Raw genomic sequence first — 24939 nt, forward strand, 5'->3', positions numbered from 1 at the left:
GGTTCTTGTACCAGGCGTGGGGGCAGGGAGAGGCAGAGGGGCCCAGGGGTCAGGGGCCAGGCGCCGTCCTCACTGCCCTGCCATCAGCCTGCTGTCTGGCCGCTGAAACAGCCCCCCCCTTTGGCTGCGAGGGTGCAGTGCCCTCTCTTCACCCACAGCTGGGTTCTGGGTCTTAATTTGGGGCACCAGCCCCTCATTGGAGGGGGTGGACAGCAGCACTTGGCACGGCCCATGCCCTTGGGCCGTGTGTCACCCAGAGGCCCAGCCCCTGCCCTGAGTGTGGGGCGGGGGCGGGTGGGGGGGGGTCCCGGACCTCCAGCCTCTCTGAGAGGCCCGAGCGTCAGAACCCAGGGTATTGGGTGAATCCGTTTCCTGTTGCCACTGTGGCAAGTTTCTGTGAAGTTGGGGCCGAAAACACATTTAGTCTCCTATAGTTCTGGCGGTTGGAAAGCCAAAATTAGCCTCTGGGCTGAAATCAGGTGTGGGCGGCGCTGGCTCCCTCCCGAGGCTCCCGGGGAGAACCAGCTCTCCGGCCTTTCCCAGCCTCTAGAGGGGCCTGCGTTCCTTGGCTCCTGGCCCCTCCCCACCTCCAAAGTCCTGACCCCACCTTCTTCCCCCTGACCTCTGACCCTTCCTGTGTCCCTGTGGTCAGGGCGCTGGGGTGATACTGAGGGCCCAGCCGGCCCAGGCAGGACACTCGCACCATCTCAAGGTCCCTAATTGTCATTGGCAGAGTCCCTTTTGCTGTGTCCATTCTCGGGTTCACAGGTCTGGGATCAGGATGAGGACATCTTCACGAGCTGTCAGTCTGCCAAGCACGCTGGGTCCCTCTGTCCCCAAGCTGTGGTGCATTTGCGCAACAGAACTGCGGGTCCGTGGTTAGCTGCTGCGGATGGACCTGCCCGTGAAAGGCCACGGGCTCCTGGCGCCTGAAGAGCTGAGGCTTCTCTGCTTCCGCGGCTGGTTCAGCCCAGCTGGCTTCTGTTAAGCTGCCCGAGGCCTGGGGCAAACGCCGAGGGTAATGGGGCCGTGGGCCCGGGGGCACAGTGAGGCAGGGTCCCTTCCTGCAAAGAACAGTGCTCCTCCTACACATCACCTTAGCAGCTCTGGGGGGGGGGGCTTTGTGGCGATCCGGATGCCCGCCCCAGAACACGGTCACCGAAGCTCTTGAGGGTGAGTCCGGCTCTGGTTCCTCCAGAAGAGTTCCCTGGGCAGCCAGTGTTCAGAACGTTCTTCCAGAAGCTCAGAATCAGACCGAGGGAAAGACACATAAATGCCAGTAATGGAATTTGACATGCACTATTCCCAATGACACCTACTGCTCATTTCTGTGCCGAGAGCACATACTCCTGAGTCCTCCCAACATCCCTGTGGGGTGGGAGCTGTTGTGATCCCATTTCCCAGGTGGTCCGAGCGAGGCCCAGACCCAGACCGCAGAGCCAGTGCACAAGGGGAGCTGGGGACTCTGGCTCCTGGGACCTGCCCTCATCCACCTTCCAGAACTTTCTAAGGGGTATGAGCACCGAGGTCCAGGGTAATAAGTGAGGTCTTTCTCCCTGCAGTTCTGAACCAATCAGGTGACCCATACTGTGTGGAGAAGAAAAGGAGCTGGACCCTGGAGAAGAACCGTTGATGACAGGTGCTCCCCTTTTGGGATGACGCAGAAGGGGGACGGCTCCCGCGTGGGGGCACTGGGCCGAGCCACCACCTGCCTGGTCCCCCAAGGTGCCAGTGTGCACCCCACCCGAGCCAGCCGCCCGCCCGCAAGGATGGGGCCCCCAGGGCGCCTCTCCACAGCAGCCCAGCCGGAAAGGTCACTCAGTCCTGGGAGGCCCTGGGAGGCTGGCAGGGGGTGCATATCAAAGCCTCTCAGAACTAAGAGGTTTTCCTCACTGAGTGGAATTTCACAGCCCAGTGGCCAATTTCTAAGTCATGCACGTTAATGGGCAGCTAATGAGGTGTCCAGGCAGGGACCTTGAGGTGCCCCAGGCTCCAGAGCCCAGATTAAGAAGTACAAAGCCAGCCGCTGGTGAGGCTCTTGATCTCCTCTCACTGCCTTGGGGAGGATGTGAGGGGAGCCGGTCAGAGCTGTGCACCTTTTGAGGCTTGAGCCTGGGCTTGCTCTCTGCCCTCCAGCTGCCTGGGCTGTTGCCCAGCTCCACCTGCCTTCCCCAGGTGCCCACCACCCTCCTCAGGGGGCCGATGACCTCACTGCGTTCCTGGAAAACCTCCAGAAGGAGGAGGTGGGGTTTCAACGTCTCCTACAGCAAGAAAGGCCTTTCCCAGGTGCCTGATCTGGGTCTTTACCCTGGGGGACAGCAGAACACAGAGGCCTTCCCGGGACCCCCGGCTGAGCCTTCATGGGGACTCCCCACTCCCCTGAATGCCTCCCCTCCTCCCTTCACCAAGGGTGCACAGACTTGTCACCTTCCTCCCGGGAGTTCCTCCAGATGCGCCTTGTGGTCACTCTTCCCTTTGGACCGTGCCTATTTGTCTGGTCCTGATCTCCTCACAGGTCGCCCCTTTCTCCAGAGTGGAGACCTCTTTCACCTCTGATTAGCTCTGAGTCAGTGTTTGTCGAATGACTGTCCGACAGAATGACTGAGAACACACACACCCCAGATACGTGGGGAGCAGGGTGCTGAATAGTGTGCCCTAGAGCCGTGGATGTGGAAAAGGGGTCTCTGCAGGTGCAGTGAAGGTAAGGATCTGGAGGTGAGATCATCCTGGGGAGGTGGCATGTGAAGATGGAGCCTGGAGTCCTCAGGAGCTGGATGAGGCAGGAGGGGTTACCCACTGGAGTCTTCGGGGAGCGTGGCCCTGCCAGCACCCCCTCGGGATTCGATGTGAGGGCTCAGTGAGATGCCTGGCACCAGCTGCGGGGCTGGGCTCCCAGCACTGCTCAGCTGGTGGCAGCGCGTGCTACTCGAGATGTGGTCCAGCTGTGCACTCCCGGGCCACCATCCCAGGTCCCTTTTGAGGTCCGTGCTAACAGGCTGGTCACTCGGCGGGCCCCGTGCTTACTGAACACGCTCTGTGTGGAGCCAGCAAAGGTACAATCAGTCTGCTGGTGACGCGGTCGGGATTAAGACCGTTGGAAACCACACGGAGAAGCCCTGGGCGCTGATCTGGTGTCTGTCAGATAAGGACTGATGGGTGAGGCTCCAGGGCCTTGGAGATGTTTAACTTCAAGCTGCAGTCCTCAAGAGGTGGTCCCTGGACCAGCTCTGCCCGCATCACCGGGAAGCTGGTTAGAAATGCAGATTCCCAGACCCACTGAGTCAGAAGCACTGGGTTGTGACACGCTCTCGGGGGGGGACTCAAAGCTGGGTGTCAGGAGTGAGCAGGTTCACATTTGCAATTCGAGGTGTGACGTTCATGAATGTGCATTTTCCAGAAAGGACAGTTCCCTGTACTCTGCCATCTTAGCTGACCGTGTCTTAGGTAGGAGACATGGTATCTGCTCAAAGTATGGTCCAGACCAGCAGCACCTGACCCCCCGGAGCCTGTGAGTATTGTGGAATCCTGGCTCCACCCAGGTGCGATGAATTAGAATCTGCCTCTTAACAAGACTGCAGGTGATTCGTGTGCACGCTCGTTTCAGAGGATCTCGAGGAAGCACCTGCTGACTGCCCAGGGCCTTTGCACGCACTTGAGTCTACAGCGGCCCCACAGCCCACTTTGAGCTGCAAGGTGGGCAGACAGACCCCTTGGCAGCTGGGAAACTAGGCTCGGAGAGATCACACACTGAGCAAGTGTGGACACTGAGCTCCGAGCTCTCTCCAGGCCCGCTTCCTCAGACTGGGGTCTGTGGTGAGAGGAGGTGCAGGCTTGCCCCTTGAGCTCTCCCAGCTGCGCCCCCTCCGACCTTCAGGCCGCCAGGAAAGCCCCGCCTCCTGGGAGGGGCCTTCACCCGGGTGGGGGAGGGGAGGGAGTCTTAAGACCCCTCCCCAGGCTGGGAGTCTCAGAAGCCGCAAGCTCTTGGGATGGATGGCTCTGGCCTCTTGTCCTTGTCCCCTTAGGTGTGGGGCTATGACCCCAGTACATGCTTTCTAAGGCTCCCTTAATTCCTGATTGGTTTACCACCCCCTGGCAGAGCTAGAATTTTCCTTCTTCCAGCCGTGGGGCCCAGGAAATGCAGCTGAACCACCTGGAGCAAGCCTGAGCCCTGTCCCTGATGGCTGAGGACTGACTGGTCACCTTGAAGTGGTATTTGTGGGTAAAGGCGAGGGGCTGGGGTGGGCAGGGAGGACTGGAGCCTGGCAGAGCAGGGTGAGGGGCTGGGGCCGCTCTCGGGCTTTCGTGGGAGGACCCGAGTGATGATAAAGGGTGGGCAGGTGAGGGCAGAAGGGCTGAGGACCAAGGCCGTGGGGCCAGCCAGGGAACGGGTCACCTAACGGGGCAGCACAAGGTAGACCGTGGCGTGGGGACATGGGGGCAGATGCGTTGCTCTGACTGGTTTGGGGAGCAAGACGCGTCTTAGCCGGGAAGGTGGTGTGAAGACTGCCCCTCTCCCCACCCTGCTGCCGCTTCTAGCCATGGAGGGAGGGACGGGCGGCCGCCCAGGCCTCCCAGAGAAGCCGGTCCCTGTGGCCGCCAGCCCCACTCTGTCCTCGCTGGGCGCCGTCTTCATCCTCCTGAAATCCGCGCTGGGGGCTGGCCTGCTCAACTTCCCCTGGGCCTTCTGCAAGGCGGGCGGGGTGGCCCCTGCATTCCTGGTGGAGCTGGTAAGCCCCTGCGGAGCATTTGGGGGGGGTCTCCGGGGGAGGGATCAGGCGGGATCCTTGGCATGGTTTCTGTGGTGCTGCTCGTCGTAGAAACCAACACCTTAGAGATTGGCTTTTGGGTCCTCTCCGCTGCTTGGGGAGGGGGTCAGCCCGCCACAGCCCCCAGCGGCACCCCTAGGCTGCCGAGGGTGGGGAGGTGAAGGCCGAGCAGAAGCCCGGTGCTCGAGGGCACCTGCAGCGAGTGAACCTGGCAGGTGGCCGGGAAGGCGCCATCACCTGGCCAGTTGGCCGCTCTCACCTGCTGGTTGCAGCTCCATGATGAAAGTCGGACCCTGCGCGCAGTCAGATCACGTGTAAGATGCTGCGAGCCCCTCACACCCACAGGCCGCCGCGCTGGGCCCTCTGCCGAGTCACACACGTCCAGCCCGAATTCCCTCCCCGCGGAGCCCAGGGCTGAACATCCATCACGGAGAAGGGCCGCTAATTAGCACAGCTTCGTTTTATTTGCAAGGATTCTTTGCCCCCCGAGCTGATAGCAACCGCTGAGTTTTGTGGTGAGCTCTTCTGCAGACATTATCTTAAGTGCTTTTTTCTGGCAGCTAGCTGATAATGGCCTTGGGGACTTTGATGTCCTTCTGGAAAGTGCTCGGTCCTGCCCTGTGTAGGGTGACTAACCCGTGCCACCCCCAGCGGTGGTCGAGGGCCTGTTCTGGGGGGCCCTGGCTCCGACCATGCAGTCTCTGTCCTCCTGAAGCTCCTTCTACCGGGGGACACAGGTAAGATACAAGAAGGCAAAGAAGATCGTTTGGGGCGGTGGTCGTGCTCGAAGGGTCCTGTGACAGAGGGTGGGACGATGCAGCACGCAGTGGTCAGAGAAGGCCTCCCTGAGGAGGTGGCCTTGAGCTGAGCCCCAGCAGAAACAGAAGAGCTTGTCCAGGTGCCTGTGAGGGGGGGAAACCCGCTGCGTTTGGACGTGTGACGACTTCAGAACGACGAGGAAGAGGCCTGATGTCCAGCCACAGAGTGAACGATGAAGCAGGTGGTCACATGGACGTGGCCAGTGCCCTGTGTGAGGCAGGGGCATGGGGTCCCCCTCTTCACGCTCTCTGCCGTCCCCCGGGCGCCTTGCCGAGGTGGAGGTGTTGATTCAGCAGGGTTGGGGGGGCGCTGAGGTCGTGCGTCTTTGAGGAGCTCCCAGGGGACAGGGCTGCTGCCGGCATGACTCGCACTTTGTGTAGGATGGTCTAAAGATCCCTGCCCTGAGCAGACCTGAGTAGAGGGGATGCCAAACATGCATAAAAGTAAACGCCCAACCAGGAAAGGAATGAGGCTGGTGATCGACAGCCCCCATCCCTGTCCCCAGCCAGCGACCTCCCCCACTTCTGGCCAGTGAGCCCATGTCTCCCTTCACAAGCATTTAAACACCCCCCTGCTGAGAGGTTACTGGTGTGAGGCTGTAGGTCTCTAATGACCCGGTTAGCACTGGAGGTTTTGTGAAATTTAATGAACCTGGACTTTCTTTGGAGCCTCTGGGAGGCGGGCCCAGGCGCAGGGTAGGGGTTGTGCTGTCCTGCGTGGATGGCTCACGGCATGGGCAGAGGGCGTTCACGGGCAGAGGCTCCGTCTGACCCCGCCACCCCTTTCCTTTTGTCCACAAATACCTCCTGAGTGCCGGCCACGTGCTGGGCATGTTTCTGGGGCTAAATGATACGCAGAACAGACACAGTCCTGGCCTTCATGGGGCTTAGAGTCTGGTGGGTAAAGAAGCCTGAGAACCCCAGGAGACGTGGACACTTGTAAATATCTGTGTCCTCAGGCTGCCGGACTGACCACAGGGCCACAAACGGGACGTTTAAAACAACAACTTCCTTCTCAGGGTCCCAGAGACTAGAAGTCTAGATCCGGTGTGGGCAGGGCCGCAGTCCCTCTGGAGGCTCGAGGGGAGGGTCCTTCCTGCCTCCTTCAGCTCTGGATGGGCACATGTCCTTTGGCACGTGGCCACATCCCTCCAATCTCTGCCCCACCGTCCTATGGCCGCTTAGGAGACCCCTTGTCCATGGATTTAGGGACCATTTGGACCATCCAGAAGGACCTCATCTCAAGATGCTTAATTATACCTGCAAAGACCCCTTTTCCCTTAATTACATCTACATGATTGACATCTGCAGAGACTAGCTGCCAAGTCACACCAGCTACAGGCAGAAATGTGCCCCAGAGAAGTGTGGCTCTGTGAGAGCCTGAAACGGAGGGCTTAGCCCACCTCGGGGTGGCCTATCAGGAGACTTTCTGGAGTAGGTGAACTTGGAGAGGATGGGGAAGAGCAGGAGTCCTCCAGGTGAGGGGGCGTGCTGGAGGCAGAGAGGGGTCCAGGCACAGGGATGGCCTGGACAGAGACCTCGTGGCTGGACAGACCGTGGGTGTTCCTTGTGGTTCTGAGGTTTCAAGTTCGTTTTGGGAGTCCTATGCTTGTCCAGTGACATCTGCTGGATCTGAAGACGGACACTCCAGCTTCCCCAGGCGTCTTGGCTGTGTCTCCCAACTCCTGCATTGCTCTCCTCCACGGGATCATGGAGACGCAGTCCAGCTTGGGGACAGGTAGCCGTCGGTCCTGGAAAGGCTCCGGAGCATTTAACCATGGAGCGAGTGGGGCTTTCGTGCATCGCTGGGGGAGGGGGTCCAGCGGCACAACCACTGTGGAAAGCAGTCTGGCAAATTGTTGCAGTGTTAGACCTACACCACCCCCTCTGTGATCCAGCAATTCTAGATGTGTGTCCAGGAGAATGAAAGATGCATCCTCCAAATGACTTATTCTGGAATGCTCAGCACTTCCCCAGTAGCCTAGGAGGAAGAACCACCCCGATGTCTGTCATCGGGGCATGGATAAACCAACTGTGGTTCATTCCAGGTGATGGAATAGCACTCAAAAAAATAGGGATAAACGGCTGGTGCCCCCAGCGTGGCTGGGCCTCACACACGTTATTCCGGGTGTGAGAAGAGGTTTCCTGTGGGGACAGGACAGGGGCAGAACGAGATGGGAAGGGGCCAGAGAAAGCTTTGGGGTATGGTGGTGTGTTCTGTCTGGATGCACGTGGGTGGCACACATGGATTTGTTGTCCTCTTCTGATGATACGTACTCCTAATGCGCACCCCGTGGAATTTTAGGAGAGGGATTTAGACTCTCAGCGTTTCCGATGCCTCTTTTGTCCAACTGGAGCAGGAAGGTATGAGTCCCAGATGCATAGACTTACAGCCCGAGAGGCCTTGACCATCGCTTGCTCTGTAGCTCTGGGCTCGGGGCAGGGGAGGGCCTGGTGGCACGTCGGGGAGAGGCCCCTGGCCGGCAGGTGGCCCCTGTGGGTGACAGGTCTGGTGGAGAGGGTATCAGACTCCAAGGGGCAGCGGGCTCGGGTGTTGAGCTGGGGATGCACCCTGGCCCCATGGTCCCGCCCCGCAGGTTTCCTTGGTCTTCCTCATCAGCGGGCTGGTCATCCTGGGCTACGCGGCCTCCGTTAGCGGTCAGGCCACCTACCAGGGCGTGGTAGGAGGGCTGTGCGGCCCCACCATTGGGAAGCTGTGTGAGGCCTGCTTCATTGTCAACCTGCTCATGATCTCCGTGGCCTTCTTCAGGGTGATTGGGGACCAGCTGGAGAAGCGTAAGTACTGGCGTTGGAGTCGGGGGTGGGGGGTCCTGGTTGATGAGCGGGATGTGGGTGCTGGGCGGGGCCCTGGGGGGCAGCAGAGGCTAAGGCCACCCCTAAGCTCCTTACTCGTGACAGAGGGAGACCCAGAGTAGTAATTATGGGCACGCTGAGGGTCACGGAGGGAGAGGGGCTGTGGTAGATGTCTCGTGGGGACGACCCCATGCACGGGGTGGGGGCAGCCCCTATGAAGAGAGAGACAGTAACACCCTGAATTCGGGGACCTCCATGACCGAGGACAGACCCCCTTGGCTTCTCGGCCCCCATCGACCGTTTCCCTGCAAGCCGTGGGTTAGCTGCATCTCCCCCACGATGGGTTCTCTCTTCCTTTTTGTTCCGCTCAACATATTTGCTAGTTTTTGCTGTGATTTCTTTCTTGGCCCATGGGAGGTTTAGACTCGTGTGGCTCAGTTTCCAGTTCTTTGGGAGTTTTTTGCGTCCCCTCTTGGCTTCTGCCTTCGTTTATGCCACAGTCGGAAAACACACTGCTCGTGGTTTCGGTCTTGGGCGTTGGAAGCTTGCGCTGGGCCCCCACGAGATCCAGCTTGGTGGGCACTCCGTGTGCTCTTCCGGGGTGTGCGTTCTGCTGTTGGGCGCTGTGTCTGAGAACTCTGCACGGCTCAAGGAGGTCCATGGCTTTGATTGGATCCTCCATAGCCTCGCTGGTTTGTTTTCTTCAGATCTAGTTCTTCTGTCAGTTCCTGAAAGAGAGGTGTTAAAATGAGCTGTCATCGTGGATTCATCTGTTCGCCCTTTTAAAGATTTCATTTATTTTTATTTAGAGATAGCGTGAGTCAGGGGAGAGGCAGAGACAGGAGAGAGGGAATCTCAAGCCCGGATGGAGGGCTTCATCTCACAACCCTGAGATCATGACCTGAGCTGAAATCAGAAGTCGGACGTGTACTGGACTGAGCCACCCAAGTGCCCCTATTTGCCCTTTTAATTCTGTCCATTTTTGCCTCCTGGTGTTTGAAGTTCTGTTATCAGGCTCACGCCCATGAATTGTCCCTATATTATCATGAACTGTCCCTTTTTTTTGGTCTCTGATAATACTTTGCCATCAAATGGCCCTTAGCTATGAATGTAGCCACGCCAGCCTCCTTGAGATAAGTGTTTGCCAGGGTGCCTGGGTGGCTCAGTCGTTAAGCGTCTGCCTTTGGCTCAGGTCATGATCCCAGGGTCCTGGGATCGAGCCCCGCATCCGGCTCCCTGCTCAGCGGGAAGCCTCCTTCTTCCTCTCCCACTCCCCCTGCTTGTGTTCCCTCTCTTGCTCTCTCTGTCAAATAAATAAATAAAATTAAAAAAAAAAAATAGGAAGATGAGTGTTTGCCGGCTTCTCTCTCCTCCCAGCTCTTTCACAGTGAGCCTAACTGTGCCTTGGGAGTTCTGGATGCATTTCCTGCAGACAGCATGTGGTTGGGTCTTGCTTTTTTATCATCTTGACGGTGTCCGATTTTAACTGGAGTGTTGAGATTTTTTTAATTGGAACGTAACTATCGATATGGTTGGATTTCGGTCTCCCACTTTGCCATTTTGTGTGTTCTGCCACTTGAGCCAAAGATGAGCAGGTCCCTGATCCTGGGATATTGAAACGCATGGATTCCATGTCTTGGGAGGTACTCAGCCCAGAAAGAAGGGAGGTTGGTAAATCGGGGCCTCCCGGTGGGTAAATGGGCACAAAAGCGTCCTGCCTGCTAGAGGTACGTCGAGGCACGTCTGGTTTCACCTCTGGTGGTCCGGTGTGGTGCCTTGTTGAGAAGGATTCAGAGGCTGCGCTCAGGCCCAGGAGTAGGGCAGCCGGATTAGTGCACTAATGAGGATAGAGGCCGCCCCGGCCTGGGCAGATTGACTGGGGTCGAGAGAGCATTGCTTGTGTGTTGGTGGTTAGGTATTTGGGGATGGGTCTCTCTGTAGGCAAGCCCAGGCTTCTTGGGAGGGGGCTGAATAGAGCTTGGGGGTGCTTGGGGGTGTTGTTGCGTGCATTGGATACAAATGATGGTACGTGATGTGTGCTGAAAGACCTCGAGGAATGTTCTAGAAAATGAGGGCTCAGGAGCCCAGCTGTCAGAGCTGCGTTCCTGGCTGAGGAGTTCCAGGTGTGTGAATGGGGCTTGGGCCCCTTCCCAGGCCATGTGGCCTCTGGCATGGCCATGGCATCTGTGGCTTGGAATGTCTGCTTCGCTCTCCCGCCTGGTGCCTGTGTGAGCGACCTCAAGGTGGGAGTCTGCCCTTGGAGTGGTTCAGTGCAAACAAGCTGTTCTGAGAAGCCATTCGTTTCTTGGCATGGCGGGCTTTATTGAGCTTTTGGTGGAGCACGAAGAAGGGTTACAGTGCAGCAGAGCAAGCAGCCCCAAGTGGGCCAGAACCACCTCTCAGTGCCCATCCTCCAGCCCCTTCCAGCCTCAGGCCATCTTGCTGTCCCCACCCCCGCCCGCTGCAATCACCACCATTGCTCTCCCCTCCCCCATCCATCTTGCCTCTTCTGTCAACTTCAAATTCTCCATCTTACTGTGGCGGGATGAAGAAATGGTCCCAGGTTCTTCGGTGTTCCCTCCACGAGAGGTTGGTGGGCGACGGGGTGGGGTAGGGTGGGGGGAGTCTGCGTCCCGCCCCCTTGAATCAGAGTGGGCTCCCAGGCACCTCAGCCCAGTAGAATATGGCCAGTGTGATATGGTGCCAGTTCCAGGCCTAGCCTTTAAGAGGACAGGTGGTTTCCACCGGGATCTCGGGGAGCCCCCAGCTGCCCCAGCCTAGCCTGCAGGGAGGGCCCAGTGGAGCCCGCGCGTCCCCACCAGGCACCCAGCGTGGAGCCATCGAGGATTGTCCAGCCCAGCCCTCCGGTCAGCCAGGTGCCCCCAGCCTACCCACATGCAGCCGACCTGGGCAGCTCAGCCCTGCCCTAATTCTCCTCTAGTCCCTAGCGAGCGAGAAAGTGGTCGCTCTGGGCCACCGTTTGGCTCGGTCTCCTGGTTCCGGCCCCGGAAGGCCACTCCAGGCCCCCACCCTGCACACCCACCGGGCTCCTGTGCAAACCAAAACCTGTTTACAAGAACTTGAGGGCCGAGGTGCCTTAAGGGCAGGTAGTTTTGTCTTTTCTTGTCGCTGGATCCCAGCACTTAGCACAGTGTCTGTCTGGCAGAAGCGCAGTGAGTGGCTGGGAATGAATTTGTGCGGCAGTCTTCCTCCCCCCGTGGTGGCACGTGATGGGGTCCCTGTCCCATCCCTTTAGGCTCACAGGCTGACTTAGTGCCCAGGGCCAACGCCGCCCAGACCTGGGGCAGGGAGCGCCGTGGCTGGCGCGCTGTGGCCAGAGCCATGGCCAGGGCAGAGGCCATGCAGTGTTCTCAGTGGGCCCTGTCCCCCTGCCCTCCAGTGTGTGACGTCCTGCTGCCCAGCGCCCTGCAGCCCTGGTACGCCGAGCAGCGCTTCACCCTGCCCCTGCTCTCTGCGCTGGTCATCCTGCCCCTGTCCGCCCCGCGGGAGATCGGGTTCCAGAAATACACGAGGTACGGGCCTGCAGACGCTTCCTGGCTGGCAGGGCGGTGGCTCCGCCTGGGGCCCCCACCTCCGCTGGTGTCTGCCTGGGGTTAGGGGAGCGGCCAGCCCCTGTCCCCCCATTTGGACAAGAGAAAAAAGCTGGAAAAGCGTACAAGTAATACATATGCGTGATGGGAAACAGATGAACAAGAATGCTACCTCTACGGACGTGACCTGCTGCTGAGGTTTTGTTCTTTAATAGGTAGAGACATCTTATGCACACACAGGCACGGAGAGACCCCAAACACTTTTTTTTTCACTTTACAGTCTGAGGCTTTACGTATAGTCCTGAAAAAATAGAGTCGGGCAGAAGTATTCATCTGGGTTTGCGACCTGCCTTCCCCGTTGTGTGTGATGATAGACGTTTCACTTCGGAAGTAGAACAGAGGAGCAGAGATCTTCCCCCGTCCCCATTGCACAGACAAGGAAATCGAGGCTCAGAGCAGTGAGAACTTTGGCCAACACCTTGCCGGTGTGGGCAGAGCTGGGACTCAGACCCCACTGTGTGCGGTACCCCAGGCTCTAGCCGGCAGGGCTGGTGGCCACCCCACGGAGGCCCCTAACGCCGCGCCCCGTCTCTTAGCATCCTAGGCACGCTGGCCGCCTGCTACCTGGCCCTGGTCATCGTGGTGCAGTACTACGTCGGGCCCCAAGGCCTCGTTCGTGAGACCCGCCCTGCAGTGAGGTGAGCTTGAGGGGGTGGCTCCTCACGGCTCCCAGGGGTGCTGCACGGGGATCCTTGGAGGAGGGACACTCCTCCTGCGGTTTGCAGAGTCCCGGCACCTCCCTGGGTGCTGCACGGGGATCCTTGGAGGAGGGACACTCCTCCTGCGGTTTGCAGAGTCCCGGCACCTCCCTGGGCCCTGCGAAGTGACCTGTCCTCCTTCAGGATGGACTCCGGCGAGTAAGGGCCAGGGCCAGAAGGAGGGACACACACGCACTAAGCACCACGCCAGCCTGGGGTGCCTGGGCTGTTGCAGACATGCCCCGCTGCACGGAGCCAGCAGAGTGGGCCAGCAAGGCCCGGGTGCCTGGCCACAGGGAACGGGAATGCGTGGAGGCCGGTGTGGCCCGCCCGGCCTGAGCAAGGCCAAGCCTGGGGGTCGGGTGGGGTGGGGCTGTCCTCTGGGGGTGCTGCGCCGCAGTGAGGACTTCGGTTCTGCTGGGAAGCCCCTGCAGGATTTTGAGGCCAGCAGGGCTTAGAATCAGATCCGCTCGTGGCAGGACCAGTGCCGCGGGCACGTGACCAGGCTAGTCACCACGGCCCTGTGCCCAGAAGGACCCTGCACCTGGTTTAACCTTCTGCTGTTGCCATCCTGAAGTCCTCAACTGAACAAGAGGCTAGCATGTTCATTTTGCATCAGACTCCACAAATGATGTGGCCCCTCCTGGCCCACGGATTGGAAGGGGAACGTCAGAGAAGAGGCCAGGGCGACTCTGAGCTTTGGGCTTGAGCACTGGGAGGGGTGCTGTTTCCTGGGGTGGGTAAGACATGAGCAGGTGGCTGGGGGAGGAGGTCATGTGGGGACGTGTTAAGTTGGAGGCGGCTCGGAGACCTATAATGAAGACATCAGGTGGCCGGTTGGACCTGCGTGTCTGGGGGTCGGAGAGAGGGGTCTGGACTGGAGAGAGAAACGTGGTTGGTATTGGCCAGAGGTGGCATTTAAGGCTGCCAGGCTGAGACCTGCCCCTGAGCCGGTGGCGCGCAGTCCAGGACCAGGAGGTCAGGGACAGGGGGCAGAACCTTTGGAAGGAAAGCGAGAACGCAAAGCAGGAGGATGGGTTCGCCTCCTGGGGCTGCTGTGACAAATGACCCCAAACTGGGTGGCTGAGCTGAGCAGAAGTGCCCCTCAGTGGGGTCTGCAAGTCCAGAGGCCAAGTGTGGCAGGGCCCTGCTCCCCCTAGCACCTGTAGGGGGAGGTTCCTTCCGCCCCTCGCAGCTTGTGGTGGCCCTGGCCATCCTTGGCCTCCTCTAGGGGGAGGTTCCTTCCGCCCCTTGCAGCTTCTGGTGGCCCTGGCCATCCTTGGTCTCCCTTGGCACGTGGGCGCCTCCCTCCCGTCTCTGGCTCTGTCCTCACGGGACCTTCTCCCCTTGCGTCTCTTTCTTCTTCCTGTAAGGACACCAGTCGGATGAGCATCCACCCCGCTCGTGTGACCTTATTTGAACCTAACAAATTATATGTATCCCTTTCCAAATAAGTCTTTGTTCCGAGGTTCCCAGGGGATGTAAATTTGGGGGGATGTTATTCAACCCAGGATAGAGGAGGATAGAAGGTGTGCCTCGGAAGTCAATGAACAAAATTTCAAGAAGGCTGGGGTGATTGCTGCCCGATGCTGCTCCTGGGTCACGTGGGACTGAGCCCTGGCGTTGGATTTAGCTGTGGAGGCTGCGGGTGATGGGACGAGCTCCACTGGGGCAGGAGAAGGGGGTGAGGGCCCAGGGGGATTGGGTCCAGGGGAGAGGGAGAGAGGCAGGGAAGAGCATTCTTCTGAGCAGGGGAGGGGAGGAGTGGGCAGGAGTTGACGGGGGACCAAGGCCTGCAGGTGCTGCTCATGCCTCTATGTGCGCCAAGGTGCCGGAGGCTGGGCCCCAGAGCTCCTTATCAGAGGAAGCTGGGGGGCCCCTGTCTGGGAGGGCTGGACCTAAAGGTTCTGCCCTGTGCACACCTCTGTCCTCTCAGCGTGGGTGGTGGTCAGGCCGTCCTTGCAGTGCTGGATTCCAGGGGTGCTGCCTGTGTCCCCGCCCCTAACCTCAGTGGGAACAGGCTGGCTCGGCAGGAGGTTGGGACTTCCTTCTAACCACATCCTGTCCGAGTTCTGCCTGGGCAGAGAAGTCAGGTGAACGAATGTCGGTGCAGATACATCTAGAAGGTGTAGCATTTAACATGCCTCGTTTTCCTGGGGATTAAGAACCTGTCTCCTAGTCAGGCTTAGGCACATTTTGCTGGTACCGTTGAAAACTCCTCTTCAAGTGGAGTCTGTTTTGAGTTGCCCTTTTTGTGATAAACAGCTGTTCGTGTCTCTCTGCAGAGCCTCCTCCTGGACATCCGTATTTAGTGTCTTCCCGACCATCTGCTTTGGCTTCCAGGTAATGTCCCTGGGTGTGTGGAGGCGTGTGGTGTTTCAGGCTGTGGTGGTGACGTCCTGCTCCCTGGGGAGAGAGTGGCCCCCTGTCAGGAAAGAAGTTTAAGGACTCGCCGTAGGAGGAGACGGGCTGTCTCCTGGGGACTGTGCATGTCGGTGGGCGTCTGGGCTCAGTGAGGTATGAATTGTCGTTGAACTCGGGAACCTGGCCCCCCACCAACACCAACAGCGCATTTGTTGGGTGTGGGGATCCGGAGTTTGTTCCGTCCTCTGCAGAATTCTCACAGGACTGTCACCATGGCTGGAGACCTAGAGCCACCTGCTTCTAGAGAACACCTTACACAGGTGCCCCAGGCACCTTGGAGAGGAAAGATCCTGCCTCAGGAGGCTTGCTGGGGGGGAGGGCTGGAAGGCGTCCTGGTAGCCGTGTGGCGGGCGTGTGGGGCACAGACAGAATTTCTGACCAGGTGTCATGGAGTGAGGATGGCTTTTGTGTGTGGAATCCAGCAGAGAGCCTAGCCGTGCCCTGCATAAGGTGGGGTAGCCCTGCATGGGGCAGGTTCAGAGACAGCTTTTTCGAAGCACTGATGCCTAAAAGGAACCTTGAAGAACGTGTGGGAGGCGGCCAGGTGAAGGGGAGGGCGGGCAGCTCGAGAGGACAGCCGTGAGGACGCCCGGTGAGCCCAGGAGGGCAGAGGGCCTCAGGCTCGGTGGGAGAGTGGCAGGGGGCGAGCCAGGCGCCCCACGCGGTGCCCGAGGGGTGCGGTGGAGGGCATGGGTCCTGCTCCCTGCCTTCTGGTCCCTCTCAGGGTCTTCTGATCTCTCAGCAGGTGGCAGCTGACTCCATTTGTTAGGTGTTTATTTTAGGAAAGATGTGCCTCCCTCCTAAAAACAGCCACCTACCCAGCGTACCACCACCACCAAAACAGCCCCAGTGTAAGATCTTACTCTCGAGGGCAGGGGTCCAGGCCTAACAGCAGTGCCTCGCGGCCTGATGTGTCTCCTTGCTTCTCTCTCAACCAGCTTCTGCTTCTCTTCTTCATCTTGCATTTTGAGAATCATGTTTGACAAAAAAAAAAAAAAAAATCTTGGAACATTTCCATTTATCTTCCTTAAAAATCCGTTGATAGATCGCTTCTGGGGCTTAGCAAGCCGCTTGCAGGAATTTCTCACATTTCTTCTTGTGCACCCAATATTTTGAAAGATCTAAAGCGATGATTTTGCTGTCAGCGGTTTGTCTGGACGTGGTTTGCATCCCTCCCTCCTGTGCCCGGACACCATAGGGTGCGGCAGGCTCATGCTGCGGGGGCGGCCTTCCAGATGCTTACGAGAGGTGCCCCCCTCACCTTTGCCTCGGCTCCCTCAACCAGTTCTCCTAGCAACCGGGGCCTGGGCTACCGTTTCCAGGGACACGGGTTGCAGCAATGGGGAGCTGGGAGATGATGTGAATTGCAGGGGCGTGGGGGTGCGGGTGGGGGTGAGGCTCAGGCCCAGGCAGGGCTGCCAGGATCTGGGCTGGGAGCTTCTGGGACCTGGGGGTGGGAGAGAGCAGCTGTAAGTGAGGATGGTAGGGGGTAGGGTGAGAGGGCAGGGAGGCGGGGGGTGGGGAGGAAGGGGAGGTCGCCTGTTGTCCTCAGGAGCTCTGACCTGGTCAGACAGCTCCCCTCCCCTACACTGAGCAATGGGGCTCTGCGTCCGGCCTGCACAGAGTCCCGAGGGCCCGCGGAGGGGCAGAGGACAGCTGCAGCCTCTGCTCCCGGCCTCCTTGGAGTGTCCCGCTGGACGGATCGAGCGCGGCTTGTGAATCCGTTCCTCGGCAGGTGGATGTGTGGCCGCTTTCTGCTTCTGAGCGGCTGCACGCTCCTCTGCCTGGCCTTCTGACCCCAGGAGAGCAGAGGGCCAGCAGTGGCCCACCCCCACCCTACACACTGTCCCAACCGAGCAGCCCCGCCCTCGGGAGATGAGCTTCAGTCCCCTGTGTGGAACCAGGAGGAACAGGGCCCAGGAGTCTGGGGACAAACTGGAAGGAGGGCTGGGCGGCCTCCTGCCACCGCCAAGCATCTTCTCGTGGTCGCTGTGCTCGGCTGCTCCTCTAGGCACAGACCTGCGGCCCTGAGGCCCCCCCCCCGGCCCCCCGCCCCCCCGCCGCCGCGTGGCATCCTGTGTGGTTCTGCAGACCCCGTGGGCTTGGGGCTGGCATGGACCTGGGAGCAGGGACAGGGAGACGGAAGGTGTGTTAGGGTGCTCCCCATCACGGGCACTGGGCCATCCTGGGAAGCATGTGGGATGTACCTCAGAAATGCCATAGGAGTGCAGGAGGTGGGAGCGTAGGTCCTCTGGGTTCCCCTGGTGGAGGTTCCCTGCGAGGGCTAAGCCCCCACTGCCTGGCTGAGCCAGCCTGCAGCCAGCGGGCTCCTGCAAGGTCAGGGAGGCCCAGGGCAGAAAGCCTAAGATGCACAGGGGAAGGTGTGCATGAGCTCACCCTGGGCTGGGTGCTGCCACTACACCTGGAGTCAGGAGGACCCAGCGTGTGTTCCCTCCCGCCCCTCCTGGATGTGTGCTGCAGGAGGGTGGGGATTGCGTCCGGCTTGTTTGTGTGGCATCCCAGACTGGCACGAGGGGGACTGTTCAGCATTTGAGGGCTGGGGAGCTGGGGCTGGGCTAGGGGAGGCCTCTTGGTTGCTGGGTGGGTTAAGGGGTGGGTAAACGAGTCACCCCGGAGCATTCTCCAGCTGTGCACCAGGCTCCATGGATGGCCTGAGCTCAGAGGCGTAAGTGAGGCAGATGTGGTCCTGGCCATCAGGTAGCCGACAGATGCGGAACAAGCAAACCCCAGTGTACTCACGCGGCGGGGGGGCGGGGGAGACACAGGGAGGAAATTGGTCCTCCTAGGGAGAGCTTTCTGGAAGGATGGGTAGGAGCTGGCCAGACCAAGAGAGAATCCCAGGTAGATGACCCAGCACAAGCAAAGGCCCTGAGGCAGCAAGGAGGAACGGAGGTGAACTGAGCCCAGTGGGTAAGGGGAGCGTCCCCCCTAGGAGCGTGGGCAGGGGGACGTGATCGGCGTGTTTGGGTTTGATCAGAAGTGAGTAGAGAGGCTGACGTGTGGGAGGAACCCTGTCCCAGGAGCCTGTGACGGTGCTGGAGGCCGTGGTGGGGGGGTGGGGGGGACACGGAGATAAAGCAGTGCCTCTCCACCCTGAATGCACGTCAGGGTCTCCTGGGCTGCTTGTGAAATGCCACTGCCCAGGACCTGCCCCAGCTAAACACACACCCTGATGTTGGCTGCTGGTGGTTTGTATCTAAATCTTCTCATGATGTAACAGTTCCTGTGAAGTGTATCAGTCGCTGGTACGTCTGCTCCCGCGTAACCCTCAGCCCAGTCAGGATCTAGAACATTGCCGATCCCCCCGAAAGCTCCCTTGTGACCTTTCCCATTCACTAGCACCCTCCACCCACAGTTCCTTTTGTTCCTGTAAGTGGTGGTCCTCAGCTAGGAGCAGTTCTGTCCCCCAGAGCCCGTTTGGCACCGTCCAGAGACCTTTCTGGTGGTGAGAACTGGGGGTTATTCCTGGCATCCAGGGGGTCGAGGCCAGGGACTCTGCCCAGCATCCTGCAGTGCACAGGACCGCCCCCACCTGTCCGCGTGCTGCCGTCGAGAACCCTTGTCCTGGCACGTTTAGCTTGTAACTTGAACTGCACATCCACGGAGACGTGTGTTCTCGTCGGGCGGTGTTACAGCTGTGAGGCTCTCCCGCATGTGGGCGTAAGGTTGTGTCCTCCTTCGGTGCCGTGTAATATTCCACGTGTGAACCTCTGCCGGGTTCCGTACACCTTCGACTCTGGGCGGGCGCTGGGGGGCTTTCCCTCCTGCCGGCCCTGTCCCCCTGAGCTCCGCCCTGCCTTCCAGTGTCACGAAGCTGCCGTGTCCATCTACTGCAGCATGCGCAACCAGAGCCTCTCCCACTGGGCCCTGGTCTCCGTGCTGTCCCTGCTGGTGTGCTGCCTCATCTACTCGCTGACCGGTAAGGCCTGCCGGGGCACCGCGGAGCTGGCTGGGGGCGCAGGAGAGCCCGGGTAACGTGTGCTTCCGAGTCCTTCCTGTGAGCTCCGCTGGGCCGTGCCAGGAGCAGGCCCAGCAGTGTGGGAACCTTGGCTCCTTTAACCCGAACCCCTTAGGGAAGTCCCCATTTCCTAGACAAGGGGCCGGAGGGTCAGGGTCTCCCGACTAGACATGCAGAGCTGAGACCCAGACCTGGGCCTGGCTGTCCCCAAAGGCCCTGCTCTTACACGCTGCCCGCCCCCCCCGTCCCTGTTGGCGGACAGGACCGTAATGGGGGTCATCTTCATGTTATAGCTGGGGAGCAGTGTACAAAATGCTTCTGTGGATTTGACGGATTTGGGTGCTCGCAGACCTGTAGGCAGAAGGGTCTCCAAAGGTGATAGAAGTGTGGCTCAGAGAGGGCTGTGACATGCCCAGGGTCACACAGCACGCCCCAGGTCTCCGGCTGAGGCGGACTTCTGGCCGGCTGTGTTCCTCCAGCCCCGGGGCCCTTTATTCCATCCAGCTTTGCAGCCCCTGACTTGGGAAGCCCGTGGGCAGCCGCAAATGTCTCGGGCTCCTCAGAGCATCGTGGTCATCTGGGAAACTTGCCGGATAACCCTTCCCCAGCAGGGCGGGGTGGTCATAGTCTGTGTCCCCTGGGTCGGAGGTCCATGACCTGGTGATGGAGAGTCACCTCCAGGGCCAGCAGGTTTGTGGGACCTTCTGGAAAGGGCCCAGAGAGAAGCCAAAATGAGGCACAGCTCTCGGCAGGGGATGAACGGTGTCGGGACAGGGCAGGTGACCACGATGCCGAGGGGGTGGGGGTGTGGGGGAGGGCCCTGGTGCCCTGGTCCTGCCGTCACTAGCTGCGTGATTCCGGCAGCGGTTGATGCCCTGGGTCAGGAAAACGGGTGCATGGGCAGGAGTGGGACGTACTGGGCATGAGGTGTCGTTGCGGTTCTGAGCGGCGGCTGCTTCCGTGAGCGGGCCCCTCACACTGGCACTGGGAGCTGAAAAAAGGAGAAGCAGCGGTTTGGCCAGCAGGAATTTTGAGTCAGAGGGGCAGGGTATCGTGTCGGCTGAGGATAGGAAAGCCTTGAGAAACTGCAGAACGGAGAACCCTTCTAGAACCTTCTGTCTGCTCCCAGGGAGAACTTTCGGGGTGGTAAGAGCTGGGTGCTGTCAGCGTGTCCGAGTGGAGGGAGTGGGGATGTGACCTGTAAAAATACTGTGTGTGTGTATAGCGGACACACGAGGTTACGTTACGTCAGGCGTGCAGCGCAGGGGGTGGGCTCCTGTGTTAGGCCATGCTCGCGGCAGGTGTGGCCGCCGTCCGTGTCCCCACTGTGCTAGTAGAGTGCCGTTGACCGCACGCCCCGTGCTGTGCCTTCCATCCCGTCTCTGCCACGGGCACGGTGTCTCCCTAATCCTCACTCTGGGCTTCCACCCTCTTGGCCTCCCAGGGGTTTATGGCTTCCTGACCTTCGGGACAGACGTTTCTGCCGATATCCTGATGTCCTACCCGGGCAACGACGTGGTCATCATCGTGGCCCGGGCTCTCTTCGGGGTCTCCATCGTGACCGTCTACCCCATCGCACTCTTCTTGGGGAGGTGAGGCCCGGCCCACAGGGGCTCGCTCGGCGCGGGACACAGCCCTCTGTTAGGGTTCAGGGCACGCCAGGCACCGCGCGGGCTCGTGTGTTGGGGAAGATCTCTCTAGAGAACGTGGAGGGGGGAGCTGAGGTGGTTTGCCCAGAGTGGCCCAGCTCGTGAGGGTCAGGACCGGAGCCTGGCTCCCCAGCCCACCCAGGGCTGCACCGTGTGTGGCCCTTCTCTGTCGGCGGCCTGCAGTCCTTGGGGAACGGCGCCTGGCGAGGACCCGGGGCCCTGCTGGGTGTGCGGGGCAATCGCGAGGGGGGCCCGATGGGCGGGCGCGGGGCTGGAGCCGCCTGCGCTGGTGTGGCCTCCAGGTCCGTGATGCAGGATTTCTGGAGGAGGAGCTGCTGCTGGGCAGGTGGGCTCGCGGCCCTGGCGGAGCCCTCGGGGCCGTGGGTCCGGGGGCTGCTGACCGCGTTGTGGGTAGCCGTGACACTGGCCATGGCCCTGTTCCTGCCCGACCTCAGCGAGATCATCGGCATCATTGGGGGCATCAGTTCCTTCTTCATCTTCATCTTCCCAGGTGAGGCACCTGCTCCACTCTGCTGGAGCTTAAGGGTCTGGAGGGGGGAGCCCCGCAGAGGTAGGATGGCGCCCAGCCCTGTTCACTGAGCCGGACACGGGCTGGGGACTGCATACACCGTGCGGGAAACGTCTCCGCGGCTGGCAGATGCACCTGCTGGGAGTGTCGTCATCCCATCCTGCCAGTGAGAAGACTGAGGCCCAGAGGCCTCCCGGGAGGCACAGCGGGGCTGCGTCACCCTCAACGTTGCCCACTCTCCCCTTGCTGCCACTCACTGTGGGATTTTCTCTTATGTTTTAAAAATGTTTCCAGTTAGACGACATTCACATGGTTCCAACATGTCCCGCGAACATCTTACCTCGTTCCCTGACCTGGGAGGCAAACGCGGTTTCTTACAAAACCTTCCTGGTGTGAGCGAGTGAAGTTCCAGTCAAGGCGGCCTGGGGGTTATCCTGGCCTGGGCAGCCCGGGGAGAGCCTTCCCAGAGAAGCAGACGTGCCGGGCACCTGCTGGTGCTCAGGGCAGGAACCCCAGATCCCTGTACCTCTGGCTCTGGGAAGTGCTTTCGGATGCGAGGGCCGTGGTTACATGGCCGCCTCCCTCAGCCGCTCCAGGTCTGCTGGCCTCCCTCGTGCTTACTTGGGAGTCCGAGACATCCCGTCCGTCGGGTTCGGGCCCTTGTCCTGGGGGTGCCCTTTAGCTCCAGCCATTTTCCACTTTCTGGGAATGATCAGCCAGGCCGGGTTCAGTGGGGGAGAAGCCATGGGAGCTTCAAGCAGAACTGGCTTCAGATCCCAGGAGAATTCTTAGAAGAAAAATTAGCCTAGCAGCTGCCTACCGGTGTCTGGCCCAGAGTCCGGCCCTTGACGGGTCATCCTAGAGAGCCTGGCACGGAGGACGGGCTGTCCCTGCCGTCTGAAAGAGAGGCTCAGAGGGGCCAGGGTGTGAGGGGGACGCTGAGCTAGGACCCCAAGGCCGGGCCCTCTGCCGGCTCGCTGTGCTGGGAGCAGAGGGAGCCCGGGGGCCTCGCTGGGCACAGGCCTTGCTGGCCTCCCCGGTCCCTGGGCGTGGCTGGGTGCCGACTGAGCTCTCAAGTTCAGGGTTGCTCTGGGTTCGCCTGTCCACAGCTGCAGCGGCCCCGTGTCTCCTTGCAGGTCTGTGCCTCGTTCATGCTGCCAGCATCGAGCCCATGGCTCCGAGCGTCAAGTAAGTGTGCCGAAACGGGTGGCAGCGTGGGCACTGGAGGGGCTCTGAGCGAGCAGAACGGGAACGTGGCAGGGCCTGTGGAGATCCCATTGTCCTGCGGAGGAGAAAACGGCCGGCCACACAATGTGGGCCTTACCCACACAATGAGTGGGCGTCTGCGCCAGGAGCCGAACCCCGGCCTGCGATGCTGGGGCCCACGAGCTAGCAGTCTGTGCACAGCCCTCGCTCCCACCCAGAGGGTGATCGTCCGTGCTGGGAGCTGTCTGTGGGCTCGGGGGTCCCAGCCGTGCGTGTTTCCCCATCCTGCACTCCGACCCCGGGCAGCATGGGGCACAGCTGGTCCTGTTGCACAGAACCCTGCCTTCTGGGGGCCATGTGGGCAGCAGGGTGGCACGTTCCCTCAGCAAGGTAGCGGGCCCTGTCTGGACACCTGCCGGGCCTCGCCCAGCTCCCTGTGATCCTGGGCTATCCAGCCTGCAGACGAGGGGACAGAAACTTCCCCATGGGCGCATGGCAGGTCAGGACAGAGCTGGGACTCCAGCCCGGCTGGCCTGGCTTGGGCCTCACGCTTGCCTCCTCCCTGCTCCCCGTGGTGGGGGTCGACCAGAGAATTTGGGATATCCCTTTTTCCAGCAGAAGGCCGTCCTTCTCCAGCGTGGCCTGTGATAGGACTGGAGCCTGTCCTTTGCCTAGGGGCCCAGGCCGTCCCCTCGGAGAAAGGGAATGTGCATGGCTGAAGCACCATACCTCGGCCAGAGCCTGGGTGGCCCTTGTGCCCATCCCACAGGCATGAGGACAGGCCGAGGCTTGCAGACAGACACCGTGTTAGGTTTGCTGGGGCACTCGCCGCAACAGAAATCTGTTCTCTCCCAGCTCGGGAGGCCCGGCCAGGCTCCCTCGGGAGGCTCTAGAGCCTGCTTTGTTCCTTGCCATCTCCTGCCATCACCTGGTGGCTCCACGTGTCCCTGGCTTGTGGCTGCATCACCCCAGTCTCTGCCTCCAGCCTCACATGGCCTGTGTGTGTCTGCCTCAAATCCCCCTGTGCCTCTTTCTCATAAGGACACCTGTCATGGGGTTGAAGGCCCAGTCCCAATCCAGGATGATCTGCTTTCCAGATTTCGAACTTCATCACATTTGCAAAGACCCTATTTCCAAATAAGGTCATGTTCACAGGTTTGGGGTGGACGTGAATTTTGGGGACCAGCATTCAGCCCAGGGCAGGTGCTCTTAAGTTACAGCAGCCGTGGGCTTGGGTCCCACCTGCAGGCCAGTGTCTCTGTCTCCCCTTGCCTCCAGCCCCCTCAAGCCCAGATCTGGTTTTCCTGAAGCAGCCAGCTAGGATTTGTCCCCTTCTGGGTGGAGAAGAGCTTTTCTGGATGTCTCTGAACCTGAGTTGGGCTGGGGGCTGGCCCCGATTGTCTGGGGCCCCTACACGGCTCTTTCCCTCAGTGGTCTTTGAGGTCCTGCTGCTGCTCTTTCGGGCCTTGGTCCAAGCTCACAACAGTTTTTTCTGGTGGGCTTTGAAGATATTTTTAATCCTGGCGCTGCTTAGGGCCTTCTGATCCCTCAGAGCTGCTCGAGGAGCCTGCAGGCCCCGGGCACGTTGACACGCTCTCCCTGCTTCCAGTGACTCTGCTTTGCTAAACAGTCTTTCCGAGACAGCGGGTCCTGGGGCCTTTGTTAATCCGGCCAGAAATGTCTCTGGCAGCCCTGCCATTCGTGGGAATCCTGTCTCCTTGTCCACACGGTGTCGGCCGGTACATCATGAAGCTCGCAGACATGTCCTGGTGGCTTCCGTGGCCGACCACCTCTCCCTCCCGCGCCCTCGTGCCCCGCCCACTGTCCCGATCAAGGGTGACTTTGGGCTTTCTTCTCCTTCCTCATTTTCAGGGGGGGCTTCATCCCTCCTCCCCTTGCTCCCAAAGGGAAAGGAGTGACAAGGTGTCTCCCTCCCCCATTTCTTTGGCTTTGATAAAAGGCTAGGGAGGAATGGAGTCATCAGTTAACAGTTGCAGTGTGAGGCTTTAACTGCCTGGGGCCATTATCATACCCCGTTGTCTTGGAAACCCATCCCTACAGGTGAGGGAGGATACTGTGGATTTTTTTCCACCTCGGTCACTCCGCTGGCTTCCCGTGATGGGCTTTCTGCCATGTGCTTGGCTTGTCTGCACAGAGGTCCAGAGAAGGGTGTGTTGATGTGTGTGTGTTGACCTGGCAGGTGCTGCTTGGAGGTGTGGGGAGTGGTCTCCGTGCTTGTGGGCACCTTCATCTTCGGGCAGAGCACGGTGGCTGCGGTCTTGGAACTCTTCTGAGCGGGAGGGGGTCGGCCCGGCCTCCACGCGGTGCCGGTGCGGCTGCCCCCGTGTCCACCTGAGACCCGTGTCCTTTCATCATAAAGATGCTGCAGAAAAGGACCCGTCCTGTCTTCTAAGGCTGCTCATTTGGGCTTCTGTGGGTTCAGGG

General features: G+C 60.1%; 1 protein-coding gene across 2 annotated transcripts; it reads left to right on the plus strand.

Moving 5' to 3' along the window:
• The first annotated feature begins 2035 nt into the window (after positions 1-2035).
• Positions 2036-24916, plus strand: SLC38A8 (solute carrier family 38 member 8). 2 transcript variants are annotated; one of them, XM_032389966.1, is made up of 13 exons: positions 2036-3508; positions 3605-3693; positions 4120-4209; positions 4537-4727; positions 8182-8380; positions 11799-11931; positions 12546-12647; positions 14993-15050; positions 18957-19071; positions 20555-20702; positions 21062-21270; positions 22425-22476; positions 24695-24916. In XM_032389966.1, exons 4-13 carry the CDS (start codon positions 4539-4541, stop codon positions 24786-24788), a joined length of 1299 nt encoding a protein of 432 aa, XP_032245857.1. In that variant the 5' UTR covers positions 2036-3508; positions 3605-3693; positions 4120-4209; positions 4537-4538; the 3' UTR covers positions 24789-24916. The 2 variants fall into 2 exon arrangements, with proteins under 2 accessions (XP_032245857.1, XP_032245858.1); XM_032389967.1 differs by lacking the exons at positions 2036-3508; positions 3605-3693; positions 4120-4209 and having other exon boundaries at positions 4434-4727.
• Positions 24917-24939: the final 23 nt, after the last annotated feature.

The sequence above is a fragment of the Phoca vitulina genome, unplaced genomic scaffold, assembly GCF_004348235.1.
Source record: "Phoca vitulina isolate PV1807 unplaced genomic scaffold, GSC_HSeal_1.0 scaffold56, whole genome shotgun sequence".
In the NCBI taxonomy this organism is placed as follows: domain Eukaryota; kingdom Metazoa; phylum Chordata; class Mammalia; order Carnivora; family Phocidae; genus Phoca; species Phoca vitulina.